The sequence below is a fragment of the Episyrphus balteatus genome, chromosome 1 (genome assembly GCF_945859705.1).
Source record: "Episyrphus balteatus chromosome 1, idEpiBalt1.1, whole genome shotgun sequence".
NCBI lineage: Eukaryota > Metazoa > Arthropoda > Insecta > Diptera > Syrphidae > Episyrphus > Episyrphus balteatus.
The window spans coordinates 13677422-13703097 of NC_079134.1; the positions used below are offsets into that span (position 1 = coordinate 13677422).

Genomic DNA, 25676 nt, shown 5'->3' on the forward strand with positions numbered 1-25676 from the left:
CGTTAAACCTAACCAAATTTTTGTGTTTGTGTACATATTACATATTATATCAAAAGAATTTTGTAGAAAAAGAAATTATATTTTTACAAATATAGTCATGTTTATTATCTATCTACAGTATAAATTTCATTTATCTATCTATTAAAACAACTAAGTTATAATCAATTAATTTACTGTCGCTTTTTCGTTTCATCGTGTTTCAAATCACTATGATAATAAACAAGTTTTCACTTCAAAAGAAATTGACAAAATTCATTCATTCGTAGTTGTGGTGAACGAAAACTTAAGATGATAAAATTAAAACTACACTGAACGCTAACAGCCATTCAATTCTTTACGGGATACTCTGTATATTTAATCAAATGCCACGAATATTTTGTTAACAAATTAATTAAAAAAAAACAAGTAGTAAAATTATGGAAATTAATTACATTTTTTTTTTTTACTTTTAAGAATGCCACGTCCCCAACGAAGCAACATTGGTCGCCGTTCAAATAGACTAACAAGAGAAAACCTTAATAGGCACAATGAAAGTAATGAACAGCGTAATTTACGAAATGAAATTAATCGTGAACAGATGGATCGTTCGCGTTCGGTTCTTTCGACTCCGCAAGGTATTGTTCAGAGAAGGCCTAGAGAACGGCCACTCAATTTAGAAAACGTTGCATTTACATATGATCGCACTGTCGATTATAGTGCCCATAAGGATGTTGTAATCGGGGCAATGGACGTTTCATGTCCCAGTTGCCACGCTCTAAAATTTAAAAAAGAAACCGTGGGCATGTGCTGCTTACGTGGTAAAGTTAAACTACCAGAATTAAGAGCTCCACCCGAGCCCTTAAATTCATTACTTAAAGGAGCACATCCCTTTTCCAACCAATTCTTAGTGAACATACGATATTACAACTCATGTTTTCAAATGACTTCGTTCGGGGCTACAAAAATTGTTGAAGAAGAAAATTTTATGCCCACATTTAAGGTAAAGTCATCATATGGGGATGAATCTATATGAATATGTTATTTTATTCATGATTTTATTGTACAGATTCAGGGGCAGATTTATCATCGCCATGGTTCGCTTTTGCCCTATCCAGATTCTGAGTTTCAATTCCTTCAAATATATTTTATTGGAGATTTTAATGAACAAGTTGATCAACGATGTGCGATTACAACTCAAACGAGAAGACAAATAATTGCAGATCTCCAAGAAATGTTCCATATGCATAATGAATTGATTCACCTTTTTAAGGTTGCACTTGATCATATGCGTACAGATGATCACAAAATTGTTATTTATGCGGACAAAAGACCTGCTGGCGAACACGCCAGAAGATATAATGCTCCAACAATGGATGATGTGGCTATTGTTATAGTTGGTGATCAATTTCAACCACGTGACATTGTTCTTCATCGCCGAATTAGAGGACTGAAATATATATCAGAAATGCACCGTTCATATGATGCTTTACAATATCCGATACTTTTTCCATATGGTGATTTAAATTATAAAATGCTAAATCTTGAAACTGGTAAGTTTACGTCTTGATACAATTTCGGGTTAAGCCCTTAGAAATGTTTGTTTTTCTTAGGTTTAGAAGGAAATAAAAAAATTAGCTCCATGCATTTTTATTCATATCGATTGATGCTTCGGCCAAATGAAGAAAATTTTATTGTTAAATGTCGACATCTTTTTCATCAATACGTAGTCGATATGTATGCGAAAATTGAAACGGAACGTTTAAATTACCTCAGATTTAATCAGCAAAAATTGCGCCGTGAAGAATATATTCATTTACGTGATGCTGTCCACAATGATGGAAATTTAAATGATATTGGCCAATTAGTTATTTTGCCATCATCACACATCGGTAGCCCACGTCACATGCATGAATACGCCCAGGATGGTATGACTTATGTACGACGTGATGGTCGGCCAGATTTATTTATAACATATACTTGCAATCCGCAATGGAAAGAAATAAGAGACCATTTGCTTTTAGGGCAAAGACCGATTGATCGACATGATATAACAGCGCGTGTGTTTAGACAAAAGCTAAGATCGTTAATGGATTTTATTGTGAAACATAAAGTTTTTGGTGGTGTTCGTTGCTGGATGTACTCTATTGAATGGCAAAAGAGAGGTTTGCCTCATGCCCATATTTTGATATGGTTTGTCACAAAAATCACAACAGATCAAATTGATATTGTTGTATCTGCTGAAATTCCGGATAAAACCCTTGACCCTGAATTGTTTGAAATTGTGACTAAGAACATGATCCATGGACCATGTGGCGTTTTAAACCCTCAATCACAGTGTATGATTGATGGCAATTGTTCTAAGCGATTTCCTAAAGAATTGGTTCAACAAACAATCACTGGTCATGACGGTTATCCATTATATCGTCGTCGCGCAATAAATGACAGTGGACAATCATTTCGTTTGAGAGTTAATAATCAAGAAATCGAAATTGATAATCGTTGGATTGTACCATATTCGCCTCTGTTGTCTAAAACATTTAAGGCGCATATAAATGTTGAAATTTGTAATTCTGTAAAATCTATAAAATATATTTGTAAATATATAAACAAGGGGAGCGATATGGCCGTTTTTGGTGTTCCAAATCAGAACAAAAATGATGAAATTGATCAATATCAAATGGGCAGATATATTAGTAGTAATGAAGCAGTATGGCATATTTTTTCATTTCCGATTCATGATAGGTATCCAACTGTTCTTCATTTGTCTGTCCATCTTGAAAATGGGCAACGAGTCTATTACACTCCTGAAAATGCGGAAGTAAGAGCAGAAAGCCCACCGGAAACAACATTAACCGCATTTTTTAATTTAAGTTCATCTGATCAATTTGCAAGAACATTATTATATTCAGAGGTTCCTCAATATTATACCTGGCAAGCATCAAATAAAAATTTTCAAAAACGTAAACAAGGAAATCGAGTTGATGGTCACATTGATATATTTCAAACGGATGCTATTGGCCGCATTTATACGGTCCATCCAAATACTGAGGAATGTTATTTTTTGCGTTTACTATTAATAAATGTTCGTGGGCCAACATCTTTTGCAGATTTACGAACAGTTGATGGGTATTTATGTCCTACATATCGTGAAGCATGCCGGCGTTTAAATTTACTGGAAGATGACCAACATTGGAATAATACATTACAAGATGCTGCTCTTGCGGCAAATCCATATCAAATGCGTACTTTATTTGCAATTATAATATCTGCATGTAGTCCGTCGAATCCACGAGAGCTATGGGCAAATCATTGTGATCATTTGTCAGAAGATATTTTACATACAGTTCGTCGTCTAAGAATGAATCCACAATTGGATTTTACACCAGAAATTCATAACGAAGCATTAATTATGATTGAAGATTTGTGTTTAGCAATGTCAAATAAACTTCTATCACAAGTAGGTATGATTTCACCTGATCGTGCAATGCATGGCACTTTCAATTTGGATTTAGATCGTGAACGAAATTATGATGCAAATACATTAGATCAATATGTTCAAAGAAATGTTCCATTATTGAATGAAAAACAAAAGGAAGCTTACTTTAAAATCATGGACGAAGTTAGTGCTGGAAATGGTGGATTTTATTTTTTGGATGCTCCTGGTGGAACCGGTAAAACATTTTTACTATCATTGTTTTTGGCTGCTGTGAGAATGAACAAAGACATAGCGTTAGCGCTTGCATCGTCTGGAATTGCAGCAACATTATTGGATGGTGGTCGAACAGCTCATTCGGCTCTAAAATTGCCTTTAAATGTTCATATTTTGGAATTGCCAACATGTAACATTTCAAAGAGATCCGGAATGGCAAAAGTATTGCAGCAGTGTAAACTTATTATCTGGGACGAATGTACCATGGCGCACAAAAAATCTTTAGAAGCATTCAATCGTACATTACAAGATTTGAGAGGTAATAATCGTCTTTTTGGTGGTGCATTGGTGTTATTTGCTGGAGATTTCAGGCAAACACTCCCGGTTATTCCTCGATCTACTGCTGCTGACGAATTAAATGCTAGCTTGAAATCTTCAACATTGTGGAAGTATGTGAAAACACTTTCTCTCAACGAAAATGTAAGAGTGTTATTGCAAAATGATCCAACAGCGGCAGAATTTTCCAAGCAATTATTGAAAATTGGAAATGGTGAACTGCCTCTTGATATTGATGGTCAAATAACATTCCCAAATAATTTTTGTTCGTTATCAGAATCGAATGCTGCGCTAATACAAAGTGTGTTTCCTAATATTGTAAATAATTATCAAAACTATGATTGGTTAAGTCAAAGATGTATATTGGCATGTACAAATAAGGATGTTATAAGTATCAATGAGGAAATTCTGAACAAAATACCAGGTGAAATTGTAATTTACAAATCTATCGATACCGTCACGAATCCGGATGAAGTCGTAAACTATCCAACTGAATTTTTAAATTCATTGGATCTACCAGGAATTCCACCACATTATTTGAAATTAAAAGTTGGTATTCCAATTATTATGCTGAGAAATCTTAATCATCCAAGATTATGCAATGGCACCAGATTGGTAGTGAAACGTTTAATGAAAAATCTAATAGAAGCAACAATTTTAACTGGTAAATTTAAGGGCGAACATGTTTTAATACCACGAATACCAATGATTCCATCTGATTTGGCTTTTGAATTTAAGCGTTTGCAGTTGCCTGTTCGTGTCGCTTTTGGTATGACCGTTAATAAATCTCAAGGCCAAACCCTTGAAATCTGTGGTATACATTTGGAACATCCAGTTTTCTCCCATGGTCAACTTTATGTTGGTTGTTCACGTGTTGGTAAGCCATCAGCCTTATTCATTTATACGACCAACCAAGGAAAAACCAAAAATATAGTTTATAAAAAAGCATTAGAGTAAAAAATAATCAATAAAATACATACATATACAAAAAAATTAAAAAAAAAAAACAGTTTTTTTAACGCCCTGCGAATCGGTCGGGGGTCTTGCTATCTTATAGGTATATAAACCGGCAACACCGGCTGACTTATTTTTCTTATTTTTTTTTTAATCAAAGGGGAATAACAGTAGATGGTTTAAGGCTAAAAAATTAATGATTTTATAGGGTAAAAAGAGGTAACACGATATTGAAAAACGAGGCTATTTTATAAACGGTAAGGTGAAGAGAGTTGAATTTTTTTTTAAATGACAGATAAATTTATTTTTAAGGTTGAAAAACGAATTGAAAAAATTCTAAAAAAATTCAAAATTAAGTTGTAGTGAAAACATGTGGTTGACATTCGACAAAAGTCTTATTACAGGTAGGGAAATTTTTTTACAGAAATAAGAGTTACACCATTGGAACGATACTTAAAAAAAAAAAATTAGGTGTCTCAAACGGATTTTTTTCATAGGCACTTCATTTTGAAATATGAGTTTTTGAAAAACAACTCATTTTTAGGAACATTTTTGAGTAGTTTTTTTTAATTTTTTTGAATTTTTAAAAGCCTGCAAAAAATCTCAAACTAATAGAAAATATAGGTTTTAGTTATGCGCATGCATGAGTATTTTGCATAGGCCACTTTTGCTAAAAGTTTAAAAGTGAATATTTTTAAACTCATTTTATGAACTCTTCAAGTTTTGATCCTCTTTTTCATTTGAAAATTAAACAATTACAGAGTCGAACATTAGAAATAAATACAAGAAATGGCGGAACGAAGTCCGCCGGGTCAGCTAGTTATGTTATAACAACGATTAAGTTCTTAATTCTATGACCGTTTATTTGTTGTATCTATGTTGGCTGTTTTGTTTCATGAAACTGTGGGACAGTAACCAAAATAAAAGAAAAACACCACTTTAGAAGGTATATGCATGAATACTAGGGTGGTTCAATTTTATTTTTGTTTTTAATATTTTCGATATCAACCATTGATAGAATGTTATAAAAAATGTTTATTTAACTGAGTGTGAAGCACCAAAAAAATAAGTTACATTGAACTTTTAATTATTTGTTCTAGCAAATGCCCTAACTAATTATAGAAATGGAAAACTAAACAATTCATGATTTTTAGTTCATAACACATTTGTTCAGATTTTTGCTAGATAAAGAACTAAAAGTCAAATACATATAACCTTCAAATACATATTTCACACTCAGTGACAAATTTGTATAAATGACCGAGATAAAAAAAAATAAAGTAAAATCGACCCACCCTAACGTACAATAAGGAAGTTCAAGTATATTTGTCTAAAAAAGACATCGAATCAAATGTAGATTGTGTATAGTCATAAAGCTTAATAAAAAAAAATATGCTTTCTTAAAATTTGTATTATATTTGTATTTTAGGTACACAAAATGATTTAATTTGTCTTTTACGAACTACTTGAACCATTTCAATGTTATATAAATATTTTGTTCTATCCTTCAATATTGCAAATACTATAGTAGTTTGTGTGATGTTGTTTAATCGTTTTTGATGTATTTCAAATTATTCGCAACTAAACATTTTAATTGAGTTACTCACTTGTTATTAGAGTATGCTGCATAAAGGTTTTAGCAACATTTTAGTGGAAAGAAACCAAAATCGAAATTGATTAAGAGTAAATATAACATTTTACCAACTTTTAACTTTGAGACTGTTTTATAACATCTCAACAACATCTGCTTTTTTAAAGAAACAAGTTTGAACTTAATTAAAACCTATAAACAGCATATCGAATAAAAAAGTTTCAAACAATTTTTTGGGTAAAAAAATAAAACTGAGTTACAACGGCATTCGTTTCAGATAACCTCAGTATGATACAAATGCAACAAAAATCTTGTTGCAAATCGTGTTTTGTGCTATTCGGGAAATTGCTTTTCTCGGTTCATTGTCTTAAAATGAGCAAAATTTGAATTAATTCTTAACCTTTTGTAATGCAATGTATTTATTTTACTTTATTTTGTTTTTAAATGATATTTATTTTGATATTTTTAATTATATTCTTTTCATAATCTGAATAAATTAAATTAGTAAAATTTCTTACCCCTTAATGCATACGAAGCCAAATTTGTCTTATAAACAAATTTTTTAAACAAATTAATTTAAACAAATTTTTTTAATGAAAACCGTTTTGAAACAACCCAATGAAAAGCATTTTTAAATTTTTTCGTCCGCTAATATTAATTCATGCAGTAGAGGGTTAACCTAAAGCTTAATAATGTTGAAGGATTTTAAAAAATTCCGTCATTTAATAGGGTAAATAGGGGTAAAACAAAATTTCAAAAAATTGGCTATTTTCTAAACGCGACAATGTAAAGAGTTGAATTTTTTTTAATCGATAGATAAATTCATTGCAAGACTGACAATGGTAGATATTGAAAAAAATTCTAAAAAATTTCTAAACCAAGTAATAAATGGTTTTCTAAAAATAAAACATGTGGTAGACCTTTAACGAAGTAGTGATTATAGGTAGGGGACATTTTTTGACAATTTGAAAAACGTCATTCGAAAGATAATAAAAAAGTTAGGGGTCTGATACGGATTTTTTTTTTTAAGTCTCTGTAATTCTAAGTATGAGTTTTTGAAAAACAAAAATTGAAAAAATTTTGGCGTATTTTTGGCTGAGTTTTTATTCTTTTAAATTTTTCGTAGCGTTCAAAAAATCTCAAACTTATGACTGTGCGCATACATGTGCAAAAAATTGGTATTTTAAAATGATTTTTGACCGAATAACGGGAAAGACAAGTTTTTTTGTCCCAAGTTTTTTGACCGTTTTTAACCGTTTATTATTTTTATCTTTTTTTCTTCAACAGGTAAATGATCGAGTTCAAAAAATTCTAGCTCTTTTTGTAGATGTCTACTAGACATGATCGATATATATATTTTGAGCTAAAGTAATAAGCTTTCATATAAAAAAAAATGGATTTTTAGTTGATGGAAGTGATTTTTTACTTTTTTCATAATAAATGATTGTTTTGAGTAAATTATTTTAATAATTTTTGCGCGTTGTAAAAATTTTAAAATGGGTTTATTCTTTAGAAGAAATATTTGGCTTTTTAATGTATAACTTTTTTTTTAAAGATTTTAAAATAAAAAAAAAATTAATATAATGAGAAAAGAACAAAGATAATTTTTTTTAGGATTTTCTTGTAAATTATGATTGTTTGAAATAAATATACGCTTCAATGTACTCATTTATCGATTTAAAGAAAAGCTGAGTAGTGAGAGTAAATCAAGGTTTGTTTCTCGTGTTGACGAAGCACTAATTATTTCAATTTTCTGAAAAATTCTGTCTTTTGAAACATTTTTGGAAAGATATTAGAGTCCTCCTCACACAGAGATCATTTTTATTGCCACCTTGAAATTTTAATATGTTTCAATATGATTATTTTAGTTCATACTCATCGCTTGGAATTACGTTGCGCTTTGTGTACGCGCTTACCAAATTGAATTTTAAGGCTTGTTTTTTTATCGGATTCAAAAATTTCGCCAATTTTAATAAATCATAACAATTTTTCGATAAGATAATGAGGCACATATAGCCGCTTATGACCTATTTAATTTGCAACGCGTTGCTTTCGATTGCAATTTCCATTGGAAATGTTGTTTTGAGTGACTGATTCTGACCCGATTGCCTTCAGGCAGCTTTAACGTTATACAGTAGTATGAGTTGCTATAATATTAAATTTCTTAATTTTTGTAAAAGCCTTTTTTTATTAATATACTGATATATTTTATCCCTTACGAAAATTTTTTTTTGTAAAATGCTTTGGAATTACTTATTAATTTTCCACAAAGGGAGTGCACCACAGCATTTTTCAACATAATGATAACTTTTTTGAAATTTAATCAATTGGTAAACGTATAGATAATAAAACACAAAAAATATAACAATTCAATTATTCATAAATTGTAATATTTTAAATCAAGTTTGCTGCTCAGCTCTTTCGTTTTTAAATATCAGTTTTTTCACTATTTTTGTTTTTAGTACTAAACTATTTTCTAAAAAAAATTTAAATAAGATGACATGTGAAATATTTTACCTACATATATAATTGCACTTTTCAGTCGCTTATAACAATATTTTGATCTTAAAACAGTTTGTAGAAATTTGTTGTTGGTATCTAAGGTAAAGTGAATCCCAAAAACAAATTTCTCAATTTTAAAAGCCTTTATTATTTTACCATGATGACATTTTTACTTCTTCATCGTTTTCATTCAACCGTCTTGCACAATTGCACAATTTACTTTAGGTATAGCTATGGTCCTTAAACAATTATCCAATTTCTCGAAATCCTCCTCAAGAGTGTTTTTCAAAAGACTTACCGTAAAGTTATTATTTGTGGTGTCAAACAAACACTAGAGAGAAATGTAGAGAAAGAGAGAGAGAGTCAACGTTTTCTTCTAAAATGTTGGTGGATGCATTATACATTATTGCCATCAGCAGGAATTCAGATCTGTGAATGAGAAATGTTTCTTAAAAGAACCAAAACGTAAAGGGCTTTCTCTATTCTCCAATCCTTTAAGTTCCATAGAATGAATGTTACATATAACTTTAGGTATACTCAGACAAATACTTATATTTTTCTTTCTTTTATTTTTCTTCAATGACATTACCATCAAGTTCAGGACACTATGATATTATTTTATTCTCTCCAATTCTATTTTCTTGGTTCACGTCGAGAGGGATATAAACTATGCGGTAAGAATTCTTGTGTGTCCTGCCAAAAACGATACACACTTTTGCAAGTGATACCATTTGTTGTTGTCGTCATCGTCCTAGTCGTAGACTTGCCACAATGCTTTCTTGTTTGTTTTCGTCCTTTTTTTTGTTTGCAAAAAATAAGCAACGTTATAGAAGAAAAAACCACTCAACAGGAAAAAGTATGAACCACAAATAAGAAAATAAAAATAAGAAAAAATCTGAAATAAGAATAAAAACAAGGATAATGTGACCGTCTGTCTGTGATGCAATTTCTTTCCAAAGAATACCACATTGAAGACAACAGTTCTGCTGCAGTGGTGTCTGCCTAGTCTGGTGTATCTATTTTAGTTTGCAATCGCCTCTCACATTTCTTTCTTTGAATATAGTTTTTGGTAATATTTTCAGGCCCCAGGGAGCATTCCTAGTTATGCCGTTTTATTTTTGTTGGTCACGTTTTTTTTTTTATACAGCAGATTGATCCTGAGGCTTTCTCAAAAAAATTTCCATTATTGACGTCAATAAAGAAAACAAGAAGAAATTTTGAAAGAAAAATAATAAAAATTATTGGAAACTTTCTTCATTTACCAAAATACCTACAAGATTCCGAAAATCTTAAGGACAATACTGGTTCTTCAATTATCTTGTCTCAATTCAGTCATCACCTTTTATTTAGTTTTCAAAACTTTTATCAGAAAGGCTAAAACTTTCAAAATTGTGTTAGGAATGTTTGTCCCTAAAATTTATTACCTATTTTGCCAAACAACTTTTTGAAAGAGGCAGTTTATCTTCCTTAAGGCATTAGAAACTCACCACATTTTTGTTTACTCAACAAAATCTACTTACCTACTAATCGTTTGCAGCCTTAAAGCTAAGTTTACAAAATACTACATCCCATTGCATACTTTGCAGGGTCCTGCCCTATGTCAACCTTTTCTATGCTTGAGTCCTTTTTATTTTATTTTTTACATCGGATAAAACATTTCCATTTCATTTATTTCCGCAGGCGGTATATACTTCTCTCAACCATCCTTATCTATGATTTTGTTTCTTTTTTCGCGAATGAAAAGTAAGAAAAAAAAGTATGCAATGTATATATACCTCCTTAAGCTGACTTTTTGGAAAACTAAACTAAAAGAGAGAAAACAAAAATCAAATCAATTTGTCCTTGGGGAATCCTTTGAGCGCCAGAGCATAAAGTTAAGGAGTAAAACGAGTAAAAGAGATGTAGACGGTTTGGTGGTGGAGAAGATGTGAACATACGAAATAACAAACAAGATTTAAAACAAAGGAAATTGTGGTAAAAGAAAACACTTCATACATGATGTTCATTGTTCAATGTCTTGTGATCGATGCCAGGGATGCCATATTATGGGAATAACGAGTAAATTTGTTAATCTACTTTTTATATTCAATATTCTTAACAACGAATGTTTTATAAATTTATCAAAACTTAACTTTTTTAACCTTTATGAAAAGCAGACAATATTTCTACCAATAATCTTTTTTGTCAAAAAACAAAACCGACTTCCATGGATCAAAATTGGGTTTTATGGTTTTTTAAATAGTTCCTATGGCTATAACTGAACGAAATTGAAATGGGACCACATTGCAGCCACCAGCTTTCTTATACAAAGAATTATCAAAATTGGTTCACTCAGTCAAATTTATGAGGTAACAAACATAAAAAATACAGACGAATTGAATACCTCTTCCTTTTGAAAGTCGTAAATTTTATACCACCTGAAAGCTTATTGCTTCAGCTCAAAATATATATATAGATCATGTCTATTAGACATCTACAAAAAGAGCTAGAATTTTTTTAACTCAATCAATTTTCATCAATGAAGGCAAAAAAACATATAATTTTATCTTTCACGCTATTGAATCAATTTTTTTCTATGACAACCTATAACCTTTTTTATATCTTGTGAAAGCTCTTTATTTCACCTTTCATATGACGCTTCAACCATTTGTGATGACTACAAAAGAAGTTAGAATTTTTTAAAGCCAACCATGTCGAAACTCGAAACCGAGATTACGGTACTTCATGATCAACAGATCTCCACAGGTGTTTTGAGGTATTTCGCAAGTTTTTTTAATTTAACATTGTGTAGCTTGTAGTAAATGTTATGTGTGATATATCAAATGAAAGGTAATATCATCAGGATGCTCAGTTAAATAAATCAAATTATTATCTGTTGAAAAATAGAACTTTATTTTACCGTTATCTCAAAATTGTGACTACAAAAAGATAAAAATAAAAAACGGTTAAAAAAGGTCAACAAACTTGGGACAAAAAAATGTCTTTCCCGTTATTCGGTCAAAAATCATTTTAAAAAATTAATTTTTTGCACATATATTCGCACAATCATAGACTGCATGTTCTATAAGTTTTTTTTGAACGCTACGAAAAATTTAAAAAAATAAAAACTCACCCAAAAATACCCCAAAATAAGTAGGTGTTTTAGACCCCTAACTTTTTTGTAATACATATCTTTCGAATGATGCTTTTCAAATTGTCAAAAAAAATGTCCAGTACCTATAATCAATACTTTGTCAAAGGTCTACCTCATGTTTTAGTTTTAGAAAACCATTTATAGCTTGGTTTTGAAATTTTTTAGAATTTTTTCAATACTATTGTCAGTATTGCACTAAATTTATCTATTGATTAAAATAAACATTCAACTCTTTATATTGTCGCGTTTAGAAAATAGCCAATTTTTTGTAATTTGTTTACCCCTATTTACCCTATTAAAAGATAGAATTTTTTAAAATCCTTCAAATATATTTAACTTTAGGTTTTTATCTTTCAAATAAGCTATAGAAGATTTTTGTATCTCTAATAGTTTATTTTTAATTTTTAATTGAAATTTTTGCCGCGCTGCGAAAAATTTCAAGTGGAACGGGAGAAAGTAGCGTCACTTTTTTGTGGTGGCTGCCATGGTTCATCGATTTATAAGACGTCATCACGTCAAAAAAATTAGCCTTTTTAAAAACAATTTAACACTTCAAATGAAATAAATTGGTTTCATTTTAAATAATAAAATAAATTATTTAAATACTGATTTTTTCACATCTGAAATTTAATTGGTAACATTACTCTCAATAAAATAGGGTTTTTTATGACCAGTTCTTAATTTGTTATAGAAATAATAAATTTTTACTAATGTTACAAGTATTCTTTTTAACATATAAAATCAGTTATTTCAAAGCTAATTTTGAACTTGAGGGCAAAGTTTGGTAGTAAATTAACCAAAAAATCGAAAAAAGTTAATTATTGGTAAAAAATAAACCTAATTTTAAAACTAGGTTCTAAAAAGCAAAGCAACTTTCTAAGCCATTTTTTAACATTATGTATGTTTTGAAAACATCGAGAATAATAGATTCAAAATTTAAAAAAAAAAGTAAATTTGGTTGATTTTAGGTTTTCTTTCTACCGAACAATTAACCCCTGTTACAAAATAACCAATTTGTAACCAACCGTGGTTAGATATTAAAATTTTTATTTTTACCGCGGTAATTTGGCTGTTACTTAACTTGCTTAATATTCTATAGTGTACCAGATAACTTCTTTTTACTAGTTACCAGACTTGTATTTGCTAAATCTTTTATCCAGAAGAACAACAAAATCAATATGTCTCAAGTAGGTTCTCATTATTTTTATTATTAACATCACATCATCAAAGTGGATCATAAGCAGAAGTTTTTTTTTTTTTTTGTATTCCCATTATGCCATTCATTTCGGTCCCCTTACACACAAATGTTAATACTCCTACTTTGACTAATGTATAAATAAAAAAAAAAAAAATAATGAGAAACACCTGATAGAAAATAACCGTAATGCATTTTCCAAGTTAAAACATTTTCAGAGAAAAAAAAAAATATATATAAAAAAACAAAACTTTTCCAACGCATAATTGACACCTCCATTACGAAAACTTTCAAACACAGAAAACAAAATTAAAGTTAGCGAATTTTCCAAAAAAGCAAAGCAAAAAAAAACCTCTTCTATATCGCATGTATGGTGTCGCGAACCATAATGAGGTTTCTTACGCCATCTCTTAGCCATATTGCCATCCATGTGAGTGAAGTTTTCATTTAGTTTGGTGCATTCATTTAATGCCAGGCCAGGAGCAGCTTATGCCAATGGCAGAGTATAGTAGCGACAGCATCAGAGCTAGCGCTAGAGAAAACCTCATCGAGCGTTAATGTCATTTCGCATTTATACGACGACGTTATAGAAGGTATATGCGACATATCCTCCCCACCATTTTCCATTTTGCTGGCAGGAATGAGTTTTTAGTGTGTGTATGTGTGTGTTTGTAATATTCGCAAGGAAATAGGTTAGTGGATACTACGCCACAAATATTAGAGGTAAAAGTAATTTACTGAGCTTTTAAAAGAACAAGAAGGCGAAGAACTGGAGCAAACTAAACTGGAGTATGAAATAAAAAAAATAAAGAATACAAAAAAAAAATTAGAAAAAAAAAAAAATAATAATAAGGACGCTAAAGGATGAAAAATAAAGAACGCATCACCACACTCAGCCGAAGCAAGAGTAGAAGTAGCATCAACTCAGTATAGTCAGCAGCAGCTGGCGAGCTGTTAACCAGCGCATCTGCTCGGGTTCCTGGACTGGATACGATATTCCTATAGTTGTGGTTAGACAGCGGTGGTACATGGTCCTGGCGCTTGGGAAGCAAAGTGTAATGAAGTGGCTTTAGGGCACTCGTGGAATTGAAGTGCACCCTTCATCTAAACATATTTAAGAGAGAGAGAGAAGAGTAATTTATTAAAATTTATAACTTTCCACCTCTCCAGCATGGTGCAGAACCCACGACCACCATAACCATTATAACCAACCTACTAGCTAGCATATTCTATATAGAAGAATTGGTTACTGTTCGGACGGATTCATAATATAGACGTGATGAAATTGTTAGAGATGCACTTGCTCCCTATTTTATTATAAATTCTGTAGAAGAGAAGAGAAGGAGATATAGGAACTGCCAGCACACAAGTCGCGAAATTGATAGAACAAAGTAAGGAAAATGCACTTGGCAAGTGTTTCAGTTGGCCATTTGATTAAAACATAGTTGTTGCTTTCTGGCAAGTGGTACTGGAGTATAATTTAAAAGAAGAAGTAGGCAAGTTTTAGATGAACAAAAATGAATTAATGAAGTCGTTTTTGGAGCTTTAGTCTTCAGGAGCGCTCCCAAAAGTTTTGTTTGATTTTTTTTTTTTTTCACTTCAGATTCTTTGATGTAGTAAGCTTAGAACAAGCTATTATCTACGATCAGAGGCTTATCATAAGTGCATGTTAGTGGTTATCAAACAAAAAATACAACCTCCCACATGCACAATATAAAACAAAATAATTACGAACAAATTTACAAGTTATAAAATTACTAGCTGACCCGGCGGACTTCGTTCCGCCATTTTTTGTATTTATTTTTAATTTTCGACTCTACAATTAGTTAACATTTTAAATGAAAAAGGGAATCAAAACTTGAAAAGTTCGTAAAATGAGTTTAAAAAAAACTTTTAGCAAAAGTGGCCTATGTAAAATATGGCCTATGTTAAAAACTGCCAAAAAACTTGGGACAAAAAAAAATTGTTTTTCCCGTTATTCGGTCAAAAATCATTTTAAAAATTCAAAAGTTTGTACATGCAAGCGCATGATTAAAACCTATATATCCTATAAGTTTGAGATTTTTTGCAGACTTTTAAAAATTCCAAAAAAATAAAACACTACTCAAAAATGTATCTAAAAATTAAATTGTTTTTCAAAAATTTTTATTTCAAAATACAGGGCCTATGAAAAAAATCCGCTTTAGACCCCTAATTTTTTTTTAAATATCTCTCTCATGGTGTAACTTAAATTTCTGTGCAAAATTTTGCGTACCTGTAATTAGTCTTTTGTCGAAGGCCTATGACTGCACAAAAACCTTCACTACTTGGTTTTGAAATTTTTTTGAATATTTTGAATAACTTTTTTAACTATTGAATAAATTAGATGGGGCGTTTTTGGGCCATGAGCGTACATTAATGAGACTAGTCTCAAAATGAAGCTGGAGGTTAGTATATTCAATCTATGAATTTTTTTTTCAAATCGTAAGTCAGGTTCTTGAGATACAAGGCTCCAAAGTTCGTTCTGATAACCCTTATTTGTCACTTTTATATGCAAATATCATGAGAACTACAAGACGTATATTGATGTTTTTGATGTCAAATGAAAGGTGGTTTTAGTGCCTTTTTAACAATATAAAATACATATTACACAAAACAAAGAAACGGCGAACAAATAAAAAAATTAAAATATTATTTTAAAAAATCGATTTTTGTTGCGGTTTAGCACTGGTTCAACCTTGTACCTTGACCCACATATGTAAAAATACGTAAAAATAGCCACATCCATGCATGAACCGAAGTTGACCCGTAGCTAATCCGCCAAAATCGGTGGGTTAAATTCCTGATCTGAGGCTGAACCACGTTTGTACAACTGGTCCTTATTTGACCAAATTATGTTAGAGAGACACAAAAACTGTAATTTCTTGTGATGAACTCTGGGATACACTTTGTTTACATAAACTAGATTACAAAATACGTACTAAAGAAGATTTCCGATAAATCCACTTTTATCTCTGTTTTAGTTTAAAATATATTGCTTGGAGCTTTTTGAAACTATAATAAACTGATAAGTTCTTTGAAATTAATGAAAATGGAATTAAATACAATAAACCAATGTTCTAATAAAATTGTTCTTTAAAATAACAACATCTTATCCGTTCCTTTTCTATAAGTGATCTCCCAAGTTTTTTTGAAAAGTGTATTAACCAATTGGTTTTCCCCACATAACATAACACAAATAAACAAGCTTCTAAACCGGTTCTAATCGCATTCTAAAAAATTAAAACAGTTTTATAACTACACATGCGTACGTGTCGATTACAAGCATATTTAATTTGAAAATAAATGCCATTAATGTCGAACATGAATCGATTTTTTCAAATTAATATTCTACTTTTATTTATTTTTTCGCCGTTTCTTTGTTTTGTGTAATATGTATTTTATATTGTTTAAAAGTAAATAAAAGATAAAGAATTTTCTTATACTCATATATTATATGTTGTTTATTTTACAAACGTTTTCGGGAATTCTTCCCATCTTCAGGTTCGGGAAGAATTCCCGAAAACGTTTGTAAAATAAACAACATATAATATATGAGTATAAGAAAATTCTTTATCTTTTATTTAATTTAAAGACTCATATAGTTTCCAAAAAAAGTAATTTTTTACTTATTCAAATTGTTTAAAAGGTTAGTACCTTTACTAGTACTTAACAACCTTTCATTTGACATCAAAAACATCAATATACGTCTTGTAGTTCTCATGATATTTGCATATAAAAGGGACAAATAAGGGTTATCAGAACGAACTTTGGAGCCTTGTATCTCAAGAACCTGACTTACGATTTGAAAAAAAAATTCATAGATTGAATATACTAACCTCCAGCTTCATTTTGAGACTAGTCTCATTAATGTACGCTCATGGCCCAAGTCCCATATAATTTTGCCCCATCTCCTTTGTCTATCATTTAAAAAAAGTAAACTCTTTACGACTTACCGTTTAGAAAATAGCCTCTTTTTTCAATGTCTTGTTACCCCTATTTACCCTATAAAATCTTGAATTTTTTTTGCCTTAAACCTTCTCCTCTTATGCCTCTTTGATTAAAAAAAAAATTAAGAAAATAAGTCAGTCGGTGTGGCCGGTTAGCGAACGTAGACAAAACCAAACTTTAATATATATAATAGATAAGTACAAAAAATCCAACATATATGATTTATCGAAAACATTGTTGGAATTCATATTCTAAAAGTAAAGAAACCATTAGATTTTCTTAACGTAACGAGTAGCTGAAGTGGGCCAAACGCAAGAGCAAATGTTCTCTTGAGTAAAATTTTTACTTGAGTGACGACTCTGAATTCCGCTCTAAATCATTATTTACACATCTCTGTGCTAAGGTTTGCATCTGAAGAAGTTGAATGCGTTGTTCATATGGTGACAAGAAGCGTACAAAATTGTGTTGAATAGATTCGATTCGGTTTTTATGAACTTCATAAAAAGGACTCCATACTTGAGAAGCGTACTCAAGATCTGAAAGACAGTTTCTAAAATTTGACCTGATAGGATTTTTGGTTAAGATAAGATTCTACCCAGGCAATAAAAATAGGTGAAAAACCAAAAGCTTTTAATTTGAAGATTATTATTTTATGACTAAGTTGATCAAATGCCTTTGAAAAGTCAGTGTAAACGCAGTCAAATTCATTACCTTTTTCTAATGCATTTGAACATTTATTTAAGAAGCTAAGAAGATTAGTTGTAGTAGATCTTTTTCTTACAAAGCCATGCTGCTTTTAACTTATCAGATTTTTACTATTAAATGCTAGACCATCACAGACAACTTGCTCAAAACCCTTTGGAATGCAGGATAGTTTCGAAATAGGCCTATAATTCTGTATGTCTGTCTTATCACCCTTCTTGAAAACAGGAGTGAGGAATGACTTTTTCCAGATGGAGGGAAATTTTCCTGACTTGATGGAAAGTTTGAATAAAAAACTTAAAGGCTGAACTAGGGAGTTTCTACAGTTTTTAAATACTATTGGTGGCACACCATCTGGGCCAGCAGAACAATCATCATTTAGGGATGAAAGAAGGTCTAACACAGTACTTTGCAATACAGGGATGTTCGTACAACTCGTTTCGGAATATGAATGTAAATTTTTGAAATAGACTTCGTCAACATCAAAAGTTTCATTAACAAATGAATTACGAAAGTTATTCGCGAAAGCATTGCATATGTCAAATGTTTGATGTAATGTAACATCTTCATGAGTGAAATTTGCCGGATATCCATCTGAGTTTTTCTTTGAGTTAACAAGTTTCCAAAATGACTTTGGATCTTTTCTTTCAATCAAAGAGTGTCTAAAATTTCAGGGATGAAACCTTAGATTTTCTTTTTAAGTGATTCAGAAATGTTTTTGTTAAGTTTAATGAGTACTCCTGGGCAGAAAATTTTAAAGACTTTTCTCGATCTAGAATTAAATTTTAGACCAAAATAAACTTTGATGAGTTTTACGAGTTGGATATTAGAAGGTTTAGTAATTCCTAAATCTGTCTCCTGTCCAAAAAAAAACCTCGTTTTGGCACCAATCAGATCTAGGATGCATAGCCTAATTTCAGTTCAATGTATAACTAAAATGACAAGTTGGTAAAGGTGCTTGTAGATCAGGAGTTTAATGGCTCAATCCATTTCTTCTCTTCTAAAGGGACTGAAGGCGTGTTTTCTTATAGGAACCAACCAAGAGTTTGGGTTTTGAACCTCAGGAGCTTGCGTATCCCTGCCAATTAAGTTTTATCTGGTCTCGGTTTGTCAGTGTGATGCTCCTTCAGCTTACAGCCGAACGATTGCTTCGGCCTCCTGTTCGTTTAAGGCACGATTATTTGATAAGTTAATCAGTAAAGGCCCTTACTAAATTTTTAATACCTCTGAGTTAGAGAGGGAAACAAACACTTACCCCAATTTGAGTTAATAAATTTAAAAAATTCAAACAATATTTGGAATTTTCTGGCTAACCTATTTGAAAGCTAATAAAAAAAAAAATTCATGTGTTCAATTCACACGTGGTTTAAATGAAACCTACCTTAAAAATCATTTTTCTTGAAAAAAAAACTGCACCGTTAAATAGCTAAATTTTTACAATGCGCAAAAAGTATACAAATAATTTATTCAAAACAATATTTTTTTATGAAAAAAGCAAAAACTAAATCGTTTTTCTCTTCTAACACCATTTTTTTTAAATGACAGCCTATATACAAAATTCTATATCATTTGAAAGCTTTTTATTTCACCTTCTTTATGACGCTTCAATCATATTTCTACGATGCCTACAAAAGAAGTAAGCATTTTTCAAAGCCAACAATGTCAAAATTTCAATCTGAGATTACGGTACTTCCTACACTGATGGCTGATCATCGGCAATAGATCTCCAACTTCGTTGTTAAGGTTCATCGATGGTGGTGTTGATATTGGGCCTGGTCTTGTTGGCTTTCTTGGTTTTATGTTTTTAGCTGGTGTCCTTCTTTGCCGTTGTTATGGCTGCTTTTGGATTTGATTGATATGAGATTGAAGCTTGATAAGTTAATTTTGTGTTCGAAATAGTCCAATTGTTCTAAAAAATTACTTCTTGCAACGCAATTTCATGTAGATATTAATTTTGGAATCATTATAGTGTAGTTAATGAAATTTTGATTAGTGTGAAATAAGCTCTTTTAGTATACAGTAAAACCCGAATAAGTGCCTCTCGCTTAAGTGCCAAACCCGCATAAGTACCTTTGTTTTTTCAGAACCAAAATTTTAAGGATTTCTTCATATAAAATTCATCTTTTAAGTACCTTTCGCTTAACTGCCTTCCCCGCTTAATTGCCTGGCTTTTCAAATACTTAGAATTGAACTTACTTGCAAAAAATTCTTTTAAGAAACAAGTTTGAAATGTGAGAAAAATTTCGTTTCCTAAACCGCTTTAAAATTCAAAAATTCTACTAAAGTTCGAAATTAACTAGTTAGCTATTTTAAACTTTCAAAGTAATTTTGTTTTGTGAAGATTATGTTTTTAGTAATCAAACATGTTTTTTTTATTATTAAATAAATATAGAGATAAGTGCCTATGAGCACTTAAGCGGGTTCTTGTGAGTACCTTACCCGCTTTAGTGCCTACTTTAATGGGGTATTTAAGGTGAGGTACTTAACCGGGTTTTACTGTAGTTAGTATATGGTTTGTTGGTAAAAATGTATGCTACTTCTTAGAAAACTCCACTGCTCTGGATATAATATCTCTTGTGCACTGAATTATTTGTTTAATGGTAAAGAGTAGTTATGGCTAAGCAAGACAATACCTCTGATTGATAAGCTGAAATTAAAACGGCCGCTTCCAGGCAGGCACTTTTACTTTATTTTATTAGACATAAGCACTGAATGAATATTCTTTCAAAAACTTAAAAAAAAATTTAAAACAGTAATAAGTTCAATGTTTAATAATTTCCTTTAAGAAATTTGCATTCATTATAAGGAAATCCGTATAGGTATAAAAAATGCTTAAAATGCATTTCATCACAATTTCGTCACTAAAAAAACTCTATTACCTATACTAAACCTTATTAAACTTTTGAAAAAAAAAAAAAAACAAAAATTATGTGTGCAATTCACACGCGGTAGAAGTGAAACCTTAAAAAATATTTTTTCTTGAAAAAAAAAAAACCGAAAATATCTAACTTTTTTTGATTTTATCACCTTTAAATAGATTTTGTGTGACAACTTACAATAAATTTTACATCAACCGAAAGCTTATTGTTTCAGCTCGAAATATTTATATCGACCATGTCTATACAACATCTAAAAAAAGAGCTAGAATTTTTTGAACCCAATCAGTTTTCTCAAAAAAAGAAAAAAAAAATCATTCTTTTTTCTCTTCTAACACCATTAAATCCATTTTTTTAAATGACAACCTATAACACTGGTTAGCAAAATTAAACTTTTTTTTTGTTGTAGAAACAAAAATATACTTTTCTGAAGGTTTTCGGTGTGCTGAACCCGAACTCGAATCCGAAGTCGAAAAAAATTTATCCTAAATGAAATATTACTGTTAGAAAACGCTGTACTTCGGGTCTTATTTTTTTATATAAGGAAAGTTGTTTGAGCATATCAAGTAACTATTTTCCAAATTTCAAAACTTGTTTAAATTTTTCCTATATCTTTTTTACTGCCCGAGATATCCTCACTTGTTTGGCATATTATATCTACCATATAAATTATATCTCCTTTATGATATATGAAGCCAAACCCTCTTACTTCATTTTAAGATAGGTATTATTTCGGGAAATATAAAAGATATTGAAAAGATTTAAACAGGTATTGAATATGGAAAGCAGTTCTTATAGAAACCATAACTAAATATACTCAAAGGATTTTCCTTATATAAATGAATAAGGTCCGAACTACTCAAAAAACGTTTTTTTTTGCATTTTCTAACAGTAATATCTCAGAAACAGGAGTTGATTAGTTTTTTCTGACTTCGGATTCGAGTTCAGCACACCGAAAACCTTCAGAAAAGTATATAAGATTCGGCAACAAAACCCTTGTAAACCAGTGTAATAAATTTTATAACATCAATTTTATTATTTCATCTTTTAAATGACGCTTCCTATGATGCCTACAAAACAAGTAAGAATTTTTTAAAGTCAACCATGTCGAAATTTCAATCTGAGATTACGGTACTTCCTACACTCCTGTTGACTGGTCATCGGGAACAGATCTCCACTGGTGTTTTGATGAACTTTTCAAGTTTTTCAATTTAAGATTGTAGAACACGTAACCTATCGTTATGTGTGATATATCAAATGAACGGTTATATTATCGGCATGCATATTAACGTTAAATCAAATTTGTATGTGCTCTTGATCAAAAGATATACCTAACGTGTTTATTAAAAGATTATATTTTCACCATTATCTCAAGATTTTGAATATGAAAATGATTGAAATTTTGTCCAATTATAGGTTATTGTATTATCTATCTACAGTATTAATTTCATTTATCTATCTATTAAAACAAAAAAGTTATAATCAATTGATTTTTCTGTCGCTTTTTCGTTTCATCTTGTTTCAAATCACTACGATACTAAAGAAGTTTTACTTTAAAAAAAAAACTTAATGGAGTTTCTTTTTGGTAGCATCTGTTATTTTTTTCTCTTTAATTTCTTACCTAATTCTTTAACAAAAGATTTATCCCATCAAATAGATAACCAGTTTCCATAGTAGGTTACATTTTACATATCCCAACATTCCTTCTTCATCCCATTATCCTCGTCTTCAAACAAACTTAAACTGGATCAGTATGGAAAAAAAAAAACTGATAAAAAACGATGTTTTAAGTCAAAAATTACTTATCAGAACATTTAATATGTCCTTACACAAATCAAAAACACACCAATCTCTATAAATCTATCCTCCTTTCTCCCTCCAAAGCAACCCCTTTTACATAATATTAGCTGCTATAATGATTTCCAACCAATTGATTTCAAATCCTTTCCGTCTTTCCCAAACCCATTTCGATATCTTTCTAACCAAAATTAATCCATAACAACGGCAGCAGCGCGGCAATGGTTACATATATAGAAGAAAAAGATTGAAATGTGATTCCTTGATTATGTATGTTAAAAGTTTTGTTTACGTTTTTCGGCTCAAAAAAGCTAAAAAATTCTCTCCAAATCGTCCAACCAAAATCTGTTTTTCTGTATCTACGATGCCTGCTGCCGTAAAATCATAAACACAATACTTGAGATAAATACCTACCATAGCTACCCTTTACGCACCCTCTGATCCTGGTTCTAACGTTGTAACAAACTTTATAGCCGATTTCGACTTTTCTCAATCGATAAGTTACATAAATTCGTTGTCTGTGAAAGTTTTGCAAAAATAATAACAAAAAAAAAAGAAAGAAATAAAGTTTATACCCAAAAGGAACATAAGAAAGAGGTATAGGCACCACATCGACCATTTCGCTTATGCCCGGTGATGATGTGCCGACCAAAATCACTTTCGTCCTTCAGAGCGGATGGAAATTATATTGCAACACACATCCGTGTCCGTCCATCGGCAGCGGCAGTTACCTACGTAAAACATTCTTTGTGGGATGTAATAGTAGGTGCCTAGTGACTTGGTCCCGTTGTTTTCGCCATATATGTACCAACTCATATAAGGTCGTATCATTTACGATAAAACCTAATTCGTCCATTTTCCCTTCCGGACTTCAAGTCCGGAAGATAGTTTGCACCAAACCACCCTCCTACTAGGGGATATTGTTGGTTAGGACGGAACAACAAGGGACAAAGCATAATCTGTTTGTTATTTGCTCGACTGCTGATGATTCTCCTAAATTCAGGACATTTTCAAGGGAAAGAGAGGGACGATGGCTACCTGCCACTTGCTCGTATATAGCATTTCCAGGTGAGCTCTTGGATGGACGAAACGAGATGGTGGCTAAAATTGTTGCTCTTGGCAACAATCTAAGTACCTATAAAGCTTATGATCGTATAATCCATATATGCAGGCAGTAGGTCCAGGCAGCAGCAAGTAGGTATAACGTAGGCAGGCAAGCAGGCAGTCCGACAGCAATCTCCGTTTATATAGGTACCTGTGTGTTGTTATCCTGGGCCAAACTCCTCTCTCTGTGTCTATAGATAGATATCTAGATATCATTGGATGTGAATTCCCTGAGTGAGAGCTATACCTATGGATGTGGGGACCGGATATTTGTGTCCCGACTGGTTTTGTTTTTTGGCATGTACCATGTGGGCAGTATACTGATACTCTTTTGGTCAGCTTAAATTGCTAAAACGAGAAGGGTGATGTATATTTTCAATTCTCTGTCAGCTATAGTTTTCTATAGTGTGTGTATCGTTACGCATTTCGACTTATATGATTGCCAACTGTGAGAAATTTTCTGAAACATATATTTTGTTAATTAAATTTTTACCAAAATGAATTAACATTTTGTTAGGCAAAAGTCTAAGAGAACCCTAAAATCTCTTTTTCATCAAATCTACATAGGTTCCGCAGATGTGGAAACCATTTGGAGTTGTATAATAATGAAGAAAAAATGTGCTAGCAACCTAATTTTCACCTAAATATCGCTTCTTTTTCAAAGTCATTTCATGGGAGTAAGAAATTAATGTTACGAAAATGTGACCACACTGAACCAAATCTCGTAGGTCATAGTGACGAAAATATTTTGTTAACTTTTGAAGAATGATTTATTCAAATCGACAATATTTCATGAAATTTTTAGTGAAAATGAATATAGCTCAGGGAAATTAGTCAAAATATGGGCATGAAATCGCATTTTTCGCGGGACAAAATTTTTTTCATGAAATGTGTTCGGGTGGTTGTCCTTATCATAAAAGTCAATTTGTTGGCATAATTGGAGGTTGAGAACAGCCGCCATCTTGGAAAAGAGATTGGTATCGTTTTTATTGAATAGCTCCATTGTTATTCATTTTAACAAAAAATGACAAAGGTAAGACTTATTAATAATAAAATTATCTAAGAAATGATATACAAAACAATTCCGTGAGTTGATTAAATAAAATTTTATAGTTGGTCAAAGTGCGGATTTGTATCGCAAGGTTGGGACAAAATGACATTTTTTCATATATCTGACGAACTTTTGATTTGTTTGGATAATTCTTCAAGAATAAATTGTAGTACTTATAATTACTTATAAAATGAGCCCACAATCGTTATTGTCACCATCGTATTGTAGAAGTAATCTAACTCCGAAACCCTCCATGTACTAGTCAAAAGTAAGAAAAAAGCTGTTTTTTTGCTAGTAGGCCGAGAAAATTTTGGGAGTAGAGGTATAACCAAAATATAAGTACGCAGTTTTGCAGCCATACGCGTGTTAATGTCGATTTCAAAGGTCTGACAACTCTAATTTTGTGCTTTATACGGTTTTTGGGGGGTTAAATAACGTAAGTTTTCCAGTTAATGTGAATGGGATAAATTTATACTAGGTATTTGAAATTATAAATATACATGCTGATGCTCTATTATTTTTCCTAAATCTGAACGATTTTTTTTGTGTTCTGAACCAAATGTACATAGATAAGCAACTTGATGGAAAATGATATTGAAAAAGTCCCAATATCTAGTAAATCAAACCAATCTGATGTATAAATTGATGTAGAGAAAATTTTAAAAGCATCATGTCAAGAAAAATATTTTTTTAAGTCGGTATACCTAAAAGCAGTCAAAATCTGAATGAAGGTTCAGGAACATTTTTGTTATTGGAATCGTTATTAAGTGAATGCTTCAAAAAGAAACACGAATGGAATTTGGAATTCCTAAACAAATTGCAGAAACAATTGGAAACC

General features: G+C 31.2%; 1 protein-coding gene across 1 annotated transcript; it reads left to right on the forward strand.

Annotated features, from left to right (window-relative positions):
• Positions 1–454: 454 nt before the first annotated feature.
• Positions 455–8433, forward strand: LOC129907118 (uncharacterized). Its single transcript, XM_055983186.1, has 4 exons — positions 455–979; positions 1046–1529; positions 1590–4841; positions 8378–8433. Exons 1-4 carry the CDS (start codon positions 455–457, stop codon positions 8431–8433), a joined length of 4317 nt encoding a protein of 1438 aa, XP_055839161.1.
• Positions 8434–25676: the final 17243 nt, after the last annotated feature.

What these genes read in the sequence shown, in the direction of transcription:
- LOC129907118 (XM_055983186.1), top strand. Translation starts at nt 455, where the DNA reads ATGCCACGTCCCCAACGAAGCAACATTGGTCGCCGTTCAAATAGACTA. An exon ending in AATGCTAAATCTTGAAACTG is followed by an intron (nt 1,530 to 1,589) that starts GTAAGTTTACGT and finishes TGTTTTTCTTAG; the next exon opens with GTTTAGAAGGAAATAAAAAA. An exon ending in TGTTGGTTGTTCACGTGTTG is followed by an intron (nt 4,842 to 8,377) that starts GTAAGCCATCAG and finishes TGATTATTTTAG; the next exon opens with TTCATACTCATCGCTTGGAA.